Here is a 14746-nt window from a genome sequence, read left to right on the forward strand (position 1 = left end):
AATGGGTGAATGAGAGGCCGTTGTAAAACGCTTTGGATAAAGGCGATATATAAGTGCAGTCCATTAAGAGACGTTGACCAGTCAAATATTGAGGCTTTTATTAAACAGAATAGAGTCAAACCTTTCTCGGATGCAGTCGTAAGGAATAACGACTATATAATAACTATTTCAGAGCAGAACACACAGCTTCATCGTCTTTGTCCACGGTGCAGACCATCTGTTGTTTTGGGTGATAGGCAATGAATTTACCACGGGGTAGGGGTACGTTTAGACGAAACAAGACCATGTTTTGGTGACTGTTTGTGGACTGACTTATTGTGACTTATAGGAGAACCGATGCACAATCAGAGGGGTTAAGATGAATGAATTCTTAACAGAAGTACTATATGTCTGCTGAACATGTGTACAACAGACCACGGCTCTATAACAGAGGACAAGTACACTTGCTCATGTCTGAGTTCATGTCACACACACACACACACACACACACACACACACACACACTTCCTGGCCATTGACACATTGACCTCATCATCAGCGTTTGCTGATGGACCTAAGGAGATACATAATGAAAACAGCCCTGTTGATGTATGTCACTCAGCATCCAATATCTTCTGTGAAACACTCAAACACGCTGACAATTTCAAACATAATAGTGTCTACCATAAGTTTGATCTGGCATAGTCCTTCCCAGGGGTCCTGTGTGTTTTGTTTTGGAAATGTTATTAGATATGAATAGTTGGTTGATGATGTCTTGGCTATTGGCAACTGCCCCTGATTTGATTAGAGCTGGCGTCTGGCCCTGTCCTCCCTTCCTGCAGACTAGGAGGTCTCCGCTTTCTCTATTTACGCTGGGACAGTGAAGCATTTATTCTTCTTTAAACCTAAACATAATTACTACGAGGTCAAAGTAGAGGTCATCCCTTTTTATTTGAAGTTGGTTTGAAGGTTTCTGTACATATTGTTTTCACCATTCAGCAATTACAATGTTTTTTATGCAAATTCCCCCTGTTTCAGGGTATTCAAAAGTGATGGTACATATTTATAAAAGTAAACACTCATTTTTTATATTTGGTTGACAATCCTTTGCGTGTGATTTGTTTTGAGGAGATGTTGCCCTAAGTCTCCTCTTCAGCTTATCCATGTTCAATAGGATTTAAATCTGGAGATTGACTTGGCCCAGTCAACAACTTTCCACTTTTTGGCCCTGAAAAACTCTCTAGTTTTGATGGCAGTATGTGTTGGGTCATTGTCCTGCTGTATAAAGCGCTGTCTAATGAGTTTGGAGGCTTGTACTTGGGCTAAATAGTGAAAATTCCACCGCTCATCCGTAATCAGACTTCAGCTGAAATGCTGGAGCTGGTCAGACGTTTCTTGTAGTTGGTTACCAGGTTTGTTCACGTCTCAGGAGGGAGTTTGGTCCAGTCCTCTTTGCAGATCCTCTACAAATCCTTAAGATTTGGAGGCTTTCACTTGGCAGCTCAAAGCTTCAGCTCCCTCCACAGATGTTCTATAGGATTAAGGTCCGAAGACTGACTCGGCCACTCCATGACCTTAATGTGCATGTTCTTCAGCCACTCCTTTGTTGCATTGACCGTATGTTTTGGGTCATTGTCAAATACTTATTTCCCCCACTGTATATATGGTTCAAACGACATCACTTGATTAGCCAAATGTACTTGGGCTGACAAGATGTTTCTGTACACTTCAGAATTCATCCTGCTGCTGCTGTCAGCAGTTACTCATCAATCAAGACAAGTGAGCCAGTTCCAGTGGAAGCCAGACAAGCCCAAGCCAAGACTTAATTTCACAGATATGGTGTTATGTTGTGGATATCGGGCAGGTCCTGTTTTCTCTCCACACATTGCTTGCCATCACTCATAATCAGGGACACACTGGGACAGTGTCACGGCCCTGGACTTTCAGCCAACGACCCTGGACTTTCAGCCAACGGAGAGGGCTGGATATCCCTTTGTCTCTTCCTTTTCCCACAACTCTCCAGGCTTTTTGATGTACTTCTTAGCAAACCGTAACCTGGCCATCCTGTTTGTGTAGATAACTAGTGTTTTGCACCCTGCAGTGTAGCCTCTGTAGCTGTGCTGGTGAAGTCTTCTGCAGAGGGTCGTCTCTGACACATCAACACCTCCCTCCTGGAGACTGTTCCTGATCTGTGAGACAGTTGTTCTTTTGTTTTTCTTAATCGTGGTGAGCATTCTTCTTGGGTCATCCACTGTAGAAGTCTTCCTTGGCCTACCAGCCTATCTGCGATTGCTGAGCTCACCAGTAATCTCTTTAACCTTTAAATGGTATTTCCAAACTGTTGATTTTGGTAGGTTTAAGGTTGATGATTTTTAGCTGAAATTTCAGCCTCATAATCGCTTCCCTGACTTCATTGACATCTCTTCGGTCCTCATGTTAACAGACTCCAACAGCAGACTCCAAAGGCAAATGCAAAGACTAGAATCAATACTACAGTTTGAAAGCTATGACGGCATAAATGATGTGATGGAACACCACCTGACGAACTAGAAACATCTGTCATGCCAACTGTCCCATCACTTTTGGGTACCCTGAAATAGTGTCATTTCTGAATGGTGAAACCAATATGTACACAAATACCATAAAAATACAAGCTGATCAGAATCAGAAACAGATGTATTGCCAAGTAAGTTTTCACATCCAAGGGATTTGCTGGTGATTTGGGATTTGGTGATTTGGGATTTGTCTGGTGGTGCTTAGCAATAAACTAAGTGATGTCAGGCGGGCTAGTTGAGATTCTAGCACCTAGGAGCTCAGCTAATCTTCTAAGCTAAAGCACAAGGTAAGGTGAGGTAAGGTGTGAGGTAAGGTCGGATGTGGGTTTCAGGCGTAACGCAATCACAACAAAACACTCCATAAAGAGATGCATCACTGTAACTCAAATAAACACAATAAAAATAGGCCAAAGGTAGCGAGCTGCACACCACTGATACATAAGAGATATGAGTCACAGCAGATTAAATCACATCACACAAATACTAAATTACTCGAGTCCAGCCTGTGACACAAAGACACAAACAGAGTGGAAACATAATAATAATAATAATAATAATAATAATAATAATAGAGATGAAAAAGTGTTATAAGAATAGTGCAATGTGACATAATCTGATAATCTGATCATCTGTCTCTCAGTAATTGTTTGATTTTAAATCCAAACTTTTAGAGTGTAAAGGCCAAGAAGAAGAAATGCTTTTCTGTCCCATTACTTATGTAGGCCACTGTGTTTAAACCAGTAACCAAGGTTACTCCCCCTCCTGTTCAGACACCTGAAAGCCCATCCACCACCTCAGGAGTGACTCACTCTGGATGAGCCGTTCTCTTCAACAACAAAAAAAGTCTCTTGTGTTTTCTACACGTGTCCAAACAAGTTCTCTCCAAAGTCTTTGTATGTACAAGGTTAGGGTTAGGGAATGTCAGTTTCTGAAATAATTTTTCTCTTTCTCTTTCTTCACACACACACACACACACACACACACACACACATGCACGCACGTACGCACACACACTCACACACACGCAGGCTTGTCTCTGGACCACCAGTCGCTGTCCGCTGCCTCCCGTGTCCGTCTGTCTGAGAGAGAGGAGGAGTGTCTGTTCTGTTACCTGAGGGCCTGCGACACCGCTCTCCTTTACCTGCAGGAGCTGGATAAGGTGGGTGTGAGTGTGTGTGTGTGTCTGTGCGTTTTGTGTGTGTGTGTATTTATTCCTTGAAAACCAAATGCAAATCAAATCAAATCAAATCAAGTTTTATTTGTATAGCACATTTCTCACAAGATGTGATTCAATGCGCTTCACATGATGACAGAGCCGCAAGCAGGCAAAGGTAAAAAACCTGTAAACCTGTAAACCTGTACACCTGTAAACCTGTAAACCTGTAAACCTGTACACTGTGCAGCCAGGAAAACTCCCCTGCAGCCCTCTACTCATAGAGCGACTACTACCAGTTTGCCTACCAGCACACAGAAAATGCAGATACAGTATCACATGGAATGTCAACGCGGTCCAACACAGTGCTTCTGTGACGTTGGTTCTGGGTTGATTGGTTCTGGGTGGTGTGTTTGCAGATCGTTTGCACCCCGAGTTCCAAGGCACCTAAAGGGAGCGTGTCCGCCCCACCGTTAGACATGGACCTGAGCTTCTTCCAGCAGGCGGCGCTGCAGAGCGCCTATCTGTGTCTGCTGCAGAGAGGGTGAGTCTGGGTGGGACGGAGCTGAGATGGAGCTCTGGTGCGGACCACGGCCCTGTTTGAATACCTTTAAAATACATCCTCCCGGACCCTCCCTCCCTCCCTCCTCCCTCCTTCCTCCCTCCTTCCCTTGATTGGACTGGTCACAGCAAGCTTTATACTGCTTTCGCCAGTCATATATCATGTCATTATATCATGTCAGGTCAGTGATTTCTTCCAGGGAAGGGAAGAGCATTTGAAGGGTAGTCATGTTGAGCCTGACTCAGTCTCACATGGAACAATGAGGAAGGAGGAGGAGAGGAACAGAGGAGAGACACACCATCCGTCTGACTCAGAGGTCTGGCCGCTGGTGTGTCAGCACCAACCCTAGCCCGAAGGATCATCACAGATCCCAGCCACCCTAACCACGGTCTGGTCCAACCGATGCCGTCCAAAAGACGAAGCCTCTTCCGGAGCCTCAGGGCCAAAACTCAGAGGCTAACCAACAGCTACTTCCCCCAGACTAACCAACCACTACTTCCCCCAGGCTAACCAACAGCTACTTCCCCCAGGCTAACCAACAGCTACTTCCCCCAGGCTAACCAACAGCTACTTCCCCCAGGCTAACCAACAGCTACTTCCTCCAGGCTAACTAACAGCTACTTCCCCCAGGCTAACCAACAGCTACTTCCCCCAGGCTAACCAACAGCTACTTCCCCCAGACTAACCAACCACTACTTCCCCCAGGCTAACCAACAGCTACTTCCCCCAGGCTAACCAACAGCTACTTCCTCCAGGCTAACCAACAGCTACTTCCCCCAGACTAACCAACAGCTACTTCCCCCAGGCTAACCAACAGCTACTTCCCCCAGACTAACCAACAGCTACTTCCCCCAGACTAACCAACAGCTACTTCCCCCAGGCTAACCAACAGCTACTTCCCCCAGGCTAACCAACAGCTACTTCCCCCAGGCTAACCAACAGCTACTTCCCCCAGGCTAACTAACAGCTACTTCCCCCAGGCTAACCAACAGCTACTTCCCCCAGGCTAACTAACAGCTACTTCCCCCAGGCTAACCAACAGCTACTTCCCCCAGGCTAACCAACAGCTACTTCCCCCAGACTAACCAACAGCTACTTCCCTCAGACTAACCAACAGCTACTTCCCCCAGACTAACCAACAGCTACTTCCCCCAGGCGGTCAGGCTCATAAACAAGCCTACTGAAGACAATTGACTATCTCTTATACCCACTGCCACCGAGAGCAATATTAATTTAATTTAATTTATTTATTTAGCACATGATTAAAAAAACAGTGCAAGGAAGGAACAAAGCCCAGAAGGCTTGTACATAGTTCCACTCCTGTCAACTTTTTGAATACAAGTTCAATATACAACAAATAACCCTTAATACATGTAAATAAGACAAGAGAAACCACAAACAAAATCATATCCATTGGGCAAAACTGTCGGATAGCACAAAAAAACGAAAAAAGACACATAGCTTGGATTACATAGCTCGCTCAGAACACCTCAAGAAAAGAAAGACAGAAATAAGAGCAACAACCATGGAAAGGAAAAAAGGTTATGAAGAATTTAAAAAGAAAAAAAGAAAAGAAAACCAATCTATTATACGAATATTAGAATATGACGCAGAACCAACATGAAATGAACGAAAACCGACCGAGATGTTAATCTCAGTGGCAAGCTCAAAGTGTTCCAGATTTTTGGACCTCCAAAACAAATGTTGAATTGGTGGCTAGATGTTTGACAGAATAGAATTGCTTATTGTTTATGAACTTGTACATGAATAAGCATGTTTGAAAAATATTCAGTTTGTCAACGGGTATGTAGCAGCCCAGACTATATAGACTATATTATTATCTTGCCTATTGCCTCATGGTCACAGCTGCCAAGTCTCACGCAATCGCCGTGAGACTCACGCATTTCAACCAGTTCTCACGCTCTCACGCCGCATCTCTATTTCTCACGGTGAGAAATAAAAATTGTTTTACCGGACTTTTATTTTTGAAATTCCTTGAAAGAAAGCTACCGGACATGAGTTTCGTGGCATCTTTCTGCACGCGCGTTAACTTGAGTCTGCAATCGAAGCGGCAGACGAGCGCTGATGGAAGAACCTGTGTTCACGCGAGCTGCAAGAACGTAGCAAGCAGGGTTGCCAGATTGGGCTACTTTTGGTCACACTGGACGGGTGGATTCGGCAGCTTTTAGACCGGTTGGGCTGGACATTGTCAATTCCGTCTGGCAACCGTGGTAGCAAAATATGTGCATACATTACAACATCGTATCTGGTAGCCTACTGGACTGGGTTGCACCAATATGGCGTAAGTCATTACTAAATGCAGGCATTTAGTAGTTATTAAACCCCTAGTTGTTACTACGAGGGGGTAGTGGTGGTCTAGTGGATAGTGAGTTGGACTTGTGATCGGAAGGTTGTGAGTTCAAATCCCGCCTGAAACCACACCACTACTAGTGTGCCCTTGAGTAAGGCACTTAGCCCTCAGTTACTCCAGGGGGAATGTCCCTGTAATTCGTAATTGTAAGTCGCTTTGGATAAAGGCGTCTGCTAAATGGCAAAATTATTTTACTAGTTAGTTTCAAACTAGTTGTTTACTAATTTCGGTTGCACCACGCCAATCTTTTGCCAATCTTAGCTAGTAAATACTCAGTTTTGGTAACTGTTTTTTGTTTCTCTACTGTAACATAACCAGGTACATTAATAATAATTATTATTAATAATTACAATTTACAATACAAATACAACAATTGGGGGTCCCTCCAAAAAAATGGGTAGCCATGATAGCCATCTTGAGCAATGCACTGTATATAAGATGATGACCATGGGTCTTTCTGCTGCTGACCAAGGGGCTGAGTCCTGTTGATGGGGCCAATTTTTCTTTTAGAGTCTGTAGGCTACTGTATTTGTTGATTAAGATTTCATAAATATGATATATTGTCTGAATTTTTTTCTTGTTTTATAAAATGTTAATTATTTTCATTTCTTGTGCTGGTTTATTATGAACATCATGTAAAATTGCAGGAAACTAGCACAAATAATTGGGTGGGAGAGAGGGGCCGCCGCTGCCAAAACGTGCAGTTTTGGGTCGCTCCACCGCCAAAAAATCTCACTCCAAACTTTTGGTGAAACTTGGCAGCCCTGATGGTCTTGTGCTGCAATGTCAAGAAGCCTAAGAACTTTACTCTCTTGTGTAATGGACGTAACAATAACACTTGAAACTTGAAACGAGTCATGATAGTTCTCTGTGCTGCCAGCAGGTGGCAGTATTGCTCTTCCTACTGAACAGTCAGAGCTTGTAGTGGTGTTGTAGGACGTTGCATCGCTGCAGTGTTGGTACAGCACAAGCACATACCACAGTGGGACTATTCAAAGTCCCCCTAAGGCTTCAGAACACATTGGAGAATAACACCTTTGTTGACTTGTTTGTCCCTGTCATACACTGATGTCTCCAATGTTGAACTATAGTACAACAGCGTTGATGCTAGGCTATCTTCCATTGATCATATCACACTGTAACGGTTGTTCTTCTGTCGCTGGGTTACCTGTTCAGTTTGCATCATTCTCTCCATGTGAAGACAACATCAGTTGTCTGACCTGTTTCATTGTCACATGTCTATCCTGACTGTCCTGTGTGTGTGTGTGTGTGTGTGTGTGTGTGTGTGTGTGTGTGTGTGTGTGTGTGTGTGTGTGTGTGTGTGTGTGTGTGTGTGTGTGTGTGTGCGTGCGTGTGTCTCAGTCACCTGGCCCAGGGGGCCCACCAGCTGCGTAGGGTGCTGAGGGTAGTGGAGTCTCAGGGGTCTCAGAGCTTCAGGAAGGTGAGGTGTGTGTGTGTGTGTGTGTGTGTGTGTGTGTGTGTGTGTGTGTGTGTGTGTGTGTGTCAACCCTGACCCGAACCTTAATCTGACCATAACTGTTTTAACTATCAGACTGGGTCTGTCTGTCTGTCTGTCTATCTATCTATCTATCTATCTATCTATCTATCTATCTATCTATCTATCTATCTATCTATCTATCTATCTATCTGTCTGTCTGTCTGTCTGTCTGTCTGTCTGTCTGTCTGTCTGTCTGTCTGTCTGTCTGTCTGTCTGTCTGTCTGTCTGTCTGTCTATCTATCTATCTATCTATCTATCTATCTATGTATTGTGTTGTATAGTGTATATACATATAGTGTATATTGTTATATATTTATATAGTTATATATATAGTTATATATAGTATGTATATATATATATTGTTATATATAGTGTATATTGTTATATATATAGTGTATATATATTGTTATATATATAGTGTATATATATATAGTTATATATAGTGTATATATATATAGTTATATATAGTATATATATATATTGTTATATATATAGTGTATATAGTTAGATGCTGATGTTGTTCTAGGCTGCAGCGTTGAAGCTAGCGGAGGTGTTGCTCAGCTCAGTGAGTGAGGACGGCTACTGGGCGCCCCTGTCCCCCCCGCCCTCCGCCTGGCTCAGCAGGGAGGGGCCCGCCGCTGCCAAGGACGCCATCTACCCCTCCTCCAAACCCCCACAACGCTACCTCACTGACAGGTCTGCCTCCCTCTCTCTCTCTCTTTCTCTCCCTCTATCTCTCTCTCTCTGTCTCTCTCTCTCTCTCTCTCTCTCTGTCTCTCTCTCTCTCTCTCTCTCTGCCTCTCTCTCTCTCTCTGACTCAGCCTCTCATGCTGCTTTTGTGAAGCTAAAAGTCAGTGCAGATTAATTGTGGACTCCAATGCCAATACTCACCATACACACTCTGCTGTCTTCAGTGGAGATCAAATACTCCATTGATAAGTGATGAACAAAACAACAGAGATTGAGACTGCGCTCTGATAGAATCTGGTAATTGTATCTTTTAGTCAGGGCACAAGACTGACAAGGAGGGAGAGCAGGGGCAGCTAAGATAAGAAAACGGGAGGAAGACTTCCCTGTCGTTATTGTTTTTCCTGTATAATAAGTTAATAAATGTTTGGCAATGTAAGATGTCTTAATTATGCCAAAATTAAATTGAATTGAGAGAGAGAGAGAGAGAGAGAGAGAGAGAGAGAGAGAGAGAGAGAGAGAGAGAGAGAGAGAGAGAGAGAGAGAGAGAGAGAGAGAGAGAGAGAGTGTGTGGACACCTGAGCACTGTGATTGGATACTGCCGGGGTGGTCAGGGTTGGATTACACACCACAGCTGAGGTGAGACAGACACAGGACACTCCCAGTGATCTGCCGGCTGGAGGTACCTTGTGATGTGACGTGTCACTTCCTGACTCTGTTCCCTGTGCCTCCACAGTGCCTTCTGTCCACAGGACGTGGTTGAAGAGGCGGTGCTCCTGTTGCTTATCACAGAGTCCATGGTGAGAGAGCCCTCTCCCCCTCACCCCCCTCTCTCTCTCCCTCTCTTTCTGTCTCTCTCCCCCCCTCTGTCTCTCCATCTCTGTCTCTCTCTCTCCCCCCATCTCTCTCTCTCTCTCCCTCTCTGTCTCTCTCTCTACCCCCTCCTCTCTCTCCCTCTCTGTCTCTTCCCCCCCCCCCCCCTCTCTCTCTCTCTCTCTCTCTCTCTCTCCTCCCCCCTCTCTCTCTCTCTCTCTCTCTCTCTCTCTCCCTCTCTCTCTCCCCACCCTATATATCTTTCTTCTTCTATCCTCCCAGCCCTACTTCTAGAAGGTCAGTGCTGATATCCTGAATTACTATCTCACTTTGAGGTTTCCTTATTTAATCCTTATGATTCTTTAATGAATCCTGTTTTACTGGAGTCATCTGGAAAGCGATCTCCTCTCTCCTCTTCACCTGCGTTGATCTGTAACAGGCTTGATATGGGGACCGATAGGGGTGGAACGGTAGACGTATTCTGACCCAATATCTTTCGGTACGGGTCCTTCGGTTCGGTTCGGTTGGCATGTGTACCGAACTTTGTTGTGTGTTGAAGTCATCTCAGCCAATACGCATGCGCACACACCACGCCACAGAGAGATGGTCAGTAGTTTAGCAGCCGTTATTTGTGAACGCAGATAAACTAGAGCTTGATGTTCCTCCAGCATCCCTTAAATCTTCTGTTTGGGAAAATGACGGTTTCTCAGTTAGCTACAATGACGATGGCAATGACAAATACAGGTGGATCTGACCAAAGCTGTTTACATTTTACATTTTTGGCACTTACCAGACGCCTTATTCCAAAGCGACTTACAATCAATACATTTGAATACTAAGCAAGTGAATCATCAATCCACCAGTCGTAGCAGGAAGAGTAATCCAGCTCAGGCCCGGGGCCATTGATAGAAGGAAAAACCTTCTCCTATCACCTTCTTCTAAACCTATTTTATTTTTATTTTTTTAACAGAGAAACAGTACAAAGGGGGCAATAGAAGTTTTTAGGGACACAGTAGAGGGGAAAGGTGTATGCCGGCATTGTTCAACTGCCATCAGGTGTGCGGCTGGCTGTACGTCGAACTTGCTCACTCATTTGACACGGCATCACCTGAATGTGAGCATCACAGGTACAAGAAAAAAACTGCAAAGTGCAAACCCATCTCCCCATTCAGAGAACCCAGGTTTTAAACACATGTTGAAAGTAATGGAGCGTCGTTACGTAGTTCCCTCTCGTCCGCATTTCAGCCAGCAAATCATACCATTCCTTTATAAACAAGAATAAACTACAGCTGTCCACGACTTATCCAAGGCACCTGCTTTCTTAATGCCCGATGATTCCAGGAACATCACTGAAGATGTGTCCAGAGGCATCAGTAGATGTATGTACACAAAGAAAAGAAGACCCACTTTTTGTTCAGTAAACCACTGTTTAATAATAATGGGGAAATAACAAGAAATATATATATATACGTTTTGTGAATTTTGTACCCTGCTGAACCGAAAATGTACCGAACCGTGACTTAAAAACCGCGGTACGTACAATTTTGTGAACAGTCACACCCCTAATAACCAATGCGGTAGAGGACCACAACTTTGCCCTGGTCACTTCTTACAGATCAAAAAGTGGTGGTCTAGTGGATAGTGAGTTGGACTTGTGGACTTGTGATCGGAAGGTTGTGAGTTCAAATCCCGCCTGAAGCCACACCACTACTAGTGTGCCCTTGGGTAAGGCACTTAGCCCTCAGTTACTCCAGGGGGAATGTCCCTGTAATTCGTAATTGTAAGTCGCTTTGGATAAAAGCGTCTGCTAAATGGCAAAATTATTCAATTCAATGCAGTGGAAGCAAAACTCATTTCTCCACCATCCCCCAAGTATGCACTAGTGCACCTTCAAAAAAGAAGGTACACTTTCACGTTCCGTGTTGGAAAGTGCACAAACGCGTCCTTCAGCAGAACCGTGGAGAAATAGGACGCGCCGAGTGCGTGTTCCTCCAGAGTGACCTCCTCTCTCCTCAGTGCTCCTCTCTCTCTCCTCAGTGCTCCTCTCTGTCGCCCCCTGTAGGCCAGCGGAGATGGGGTCGTCAGTCGAGCGCCTGACCACAAGGAGGCGCGGGAGGCCAGCCTGCAGGAGGCCACCTCCGTCTACGACCTGCTGAGCATCGGCATGGCCAGGAGGGGGCAGTATGCCATGCTGTCTGAGGTGAGAGGACATGGCCAGGAGGGGGCAGTATGCCATGCTGTCTGAGGTGAGAGGACATGGCCAGGAGGGGGCAGTATGCCATGCTGTCTGAGGTGAGAGGACTGGATGGGCCTGTACTCACTCCACAGTCAGCCAGTCAGTCTGTCAGTCAGTCAGTCAGTCAGTCAGCCAGTCAGTCAGTCAGCCAGCCAGCCAGTCAGTCAGTCAGTCAGACAGCCAGTCAGGCAGACAGTCAGTCAGTCAGTCAGTCAGTCAGTCAGACAGACAGACAGACAGTCAGTCAGTCAGTCAGTCAGTCAGACAGCCAGTCAGTCAGTCAGTCAGTCTGTGGGAAGCGAAAGCTTTGCCTCTGTGACAACTTTGTTCATGAATACCCTTGTATGAATACCCTTGTATGAATACCCTTGTATGAATACCCTTGTATAAATACCCTTGACGCTTGGTTCTCTTCTGAGCAGAGCTTCTCTTGTTCTCTCTCTGTTGCTGTGTCCTATTTCTCCATCCTTCTCCTGAAGTATGTACTCCTGAAGTATGTACTCCTGAAGTATGTAGACCTGAAGTATGTAGACCTGAAGTATGTAGACCTGAAGTATGTAGACCTGAAGTATGTAGACCTGAAGTATGTAGACCTGAAGTATGTACTCCTGAAGTATGTAGACCTGAAGTATGTACTCCTGGAGTATGTACTCCTGAAGTATGTAGACCTGAAGTATGTACTCCTGAAGTATGTACTCCTGAAGTATGTAGACCTGAAGTATGTACTCCTGAAGTATGTACTCCTGAAGTATGTACTTGTGCATTTTCCAACACTGATTTGAATGGGAATGGATTGGTGTAAGTGTAAGACGCATGGCTCTCTCTCTCTCTCTCTCTCTCTCTCTCTCTCATGCCGACCTAGTATTCACATTCAGGTCGGCTGCATTTTTCTCCAGGTGTATCAGACAAACAGGTGAACCCTCGCGCGTGGGGACAGGGTGACGCTAACAGCTAGGCTAACGACAGTGTGTGGTTGTGTTTGATGTCTCACAACGTCCGTGTGCTTGACGCGTCTCACCCACTAACCTCGTTCCTCTCGTAGGTGAGGGAGGGCCGTGGGGGTTGGATCTAGTTGTGTTTCTTCAAATCAACCTCTGACCCTCCTCCTTCTATCCCACCCACAAGTTGAGTTTGTTACATGCTGGACTACATGCTACAATTCACCTGTGTGTGTGTGTGTGTGTGTGTCCCAGTGTTTGGAGCGCGCCTTGAAGTTTTCCTTTAACGAGTTCCACCTCTGGCACCAGCTGGGCCTGTCACTCATGGCGAGCGGGAAGGTGAGCTCATCATCATCTCTCTACCTCCTCCCCTCCCCTCCCCCCACCTCCTCCTCTGTCTCTACCTCCTCCCCCTCCCCCCCACCTCCTCCTCTGTCTCTACCACCCCCCCCTCACCCCCACCTCCTCCTCTGTCTCTACCTCCTCCCCCTCCCCCCCACCTCCTCCTCTGTCTCTACCACCCCCCCCCACCCCCACCTCCTCCTCTGTCTCTACCTCCTCCCCCTCCCCCCCACCTCCTCCTCTGTCTCTACCACCCCCCCCTCACCCCCACCTCCTCCTCTGTCTCTACCTCCTCCCCCTCCCCCCCACCTCCTCCTCTGTCTCTACCACCCCCCCCCACCCCCACCTCCTCCTCTGTCTCTACCTCCTCCCCCTCCCCCCCACCTCCTCCTCTGTCTCTACCTCCCCCCCCCTCCCCCTCCCCCCCACCTCCTCCTCTGTCTCTACCTCCCCCCCCTCCCCCTCACCCCCACCTCCTCCTCTGTCTCTACCTCCTCCCCCTCACCCCCACCTCCTCCTCTGTCACCAGACCTGCAGACCTGCGGTGAAATAGTATTTGAAATCATTTGAAATACAGTACTTTCATGTGCTTGATTGAGTTTCCCCCTGGCACAGTGAAGCCAGCGGAATAGTTTCAAAATCACAAACCCCTGCCCATCTCGGCCAAGCAAACACCCCAAATATCACAATCAATTAGAAGACTATTTGGTCTGCACCACTGTTGTAGCTCTCGACCAGCAAACTCCTCAGTTTACTGCTGCCAGGCTGCCTCAAGGTCAGTTGTTGGAAAGTGTGTTACACTCTCCACTCTGAACAGGAATAACCTGAATGTCCGTTGGCTGTTGAGATATTTGTAGCTTGTCTGACACAGAAAGAGCCGGAGTCCTCAGAGAGCGCTGGAATAGCAGACAGACGCAGAGGCGTGTGAGACGTTAAGGTGCAACGCTGAGGATCAATGAAGCTCTGGAAATAGTCTGAGATAGTCTGAGATAAACTGAGATAGTCTGACATAGGCTGAAATAGTCTGAGATAGTCTGATAGGCTGAAATAGGCTGAAATGCGTGTGTGTCTGTGTGTGCGTGCGTGTGCATGCGCGTGTGTGTGTGTGTGTGTGTGTTCCAGGGTGTGGGGGCCGTGTCTGTGTTGAAGGAGTGTGCCAGGATGAGACCCCAGGACCCCACGCTGCCCCTGCTGGCTGCCAAGGTCTGCATCAACCAACTGCACTGGGTGAGACCACACACACACACACACACACACACACACACACACACACACACACACACACAGACGCATACACACACACACACACACACACACACACACGCACATGCACACACACACATACACACACACACACACACACACACACATACACACATACACAGGCACACACTCACACACACATATCTCTGGGTATGTACGTGCGAATAGCATCCATCACAAACACTGTGATGGCTATCATGTCTGTCAAAATTATCAAATTAGCCGTCGTCCTGGCATGATTGGGTGTTGGTTTCAACGCACCTGTTGTTTGTTCTTCATCCGTTTGAATGAATGGTCTTTATTGTCATTGCTATAGTACAGGTACCAAACAACGAAATTTAGGAGGGGT

At 46.2% G+C, this 14746-nt stretch overlaps 1 protein-coding gene across 4 annotated transcripts in view; it reads left to right on the forward strand.

Annotated features, from left to right (window-relative positions):
• ttc7a (tetratricopeptide repeat domain 7A) overlaps positions 1-14746 on the forward strand; it is a gene marked incomplete at its 5' end in the record, with an annotated part of 50209 nt that overhangs the window by 9650 nt on the left and 25813 nt on the right. For 3 of the 4 annotated variants that reach the window (XM_080534278.1, XM_080534279.1, XM_080534277.1), the window contains 8 exons: positions 3563-3693; positions 4107-4231; positions 7983-8061; positions 8645-8814; positions 9542-9605; positions 11681-11818; positions 13048-13131; positions 14257-14361. In XM_080534278.1, coding sequence (XP_080390404.1) covers positions 3563-3693; positions 4107-4231; positions 7983-8061; positions 8645-8814; positions 9542-9605; positions 11681-11818; positions 13048-13131; positions 14257-14361 — 896 coding nt within the window. The remainder of the gene's footprint in view (positions 1-3562; positions 3694-4106; positions 4232-7982; positions 8062-8644; positions 8815-9541; positions 9606-11680; positions 11819-13047; positions 13132-14256; positions 14362-14746) is intronic. The other variant, XM_080534276.1, reaches the window with a different exon arrangement.

This window comes from Nansenia antarctica (assembly GCF_963989245.1).
Source record: "Nansenia antarctica genome assembly, chromosome: 1".
NCBI classification, from domain to species: domain Eukaryota; kingdom Metazoa; phylum Chordata; class Actinopteri; order Argentiniformes; family Microstomatidae; genus Nansenia; species Nansenia antarctica.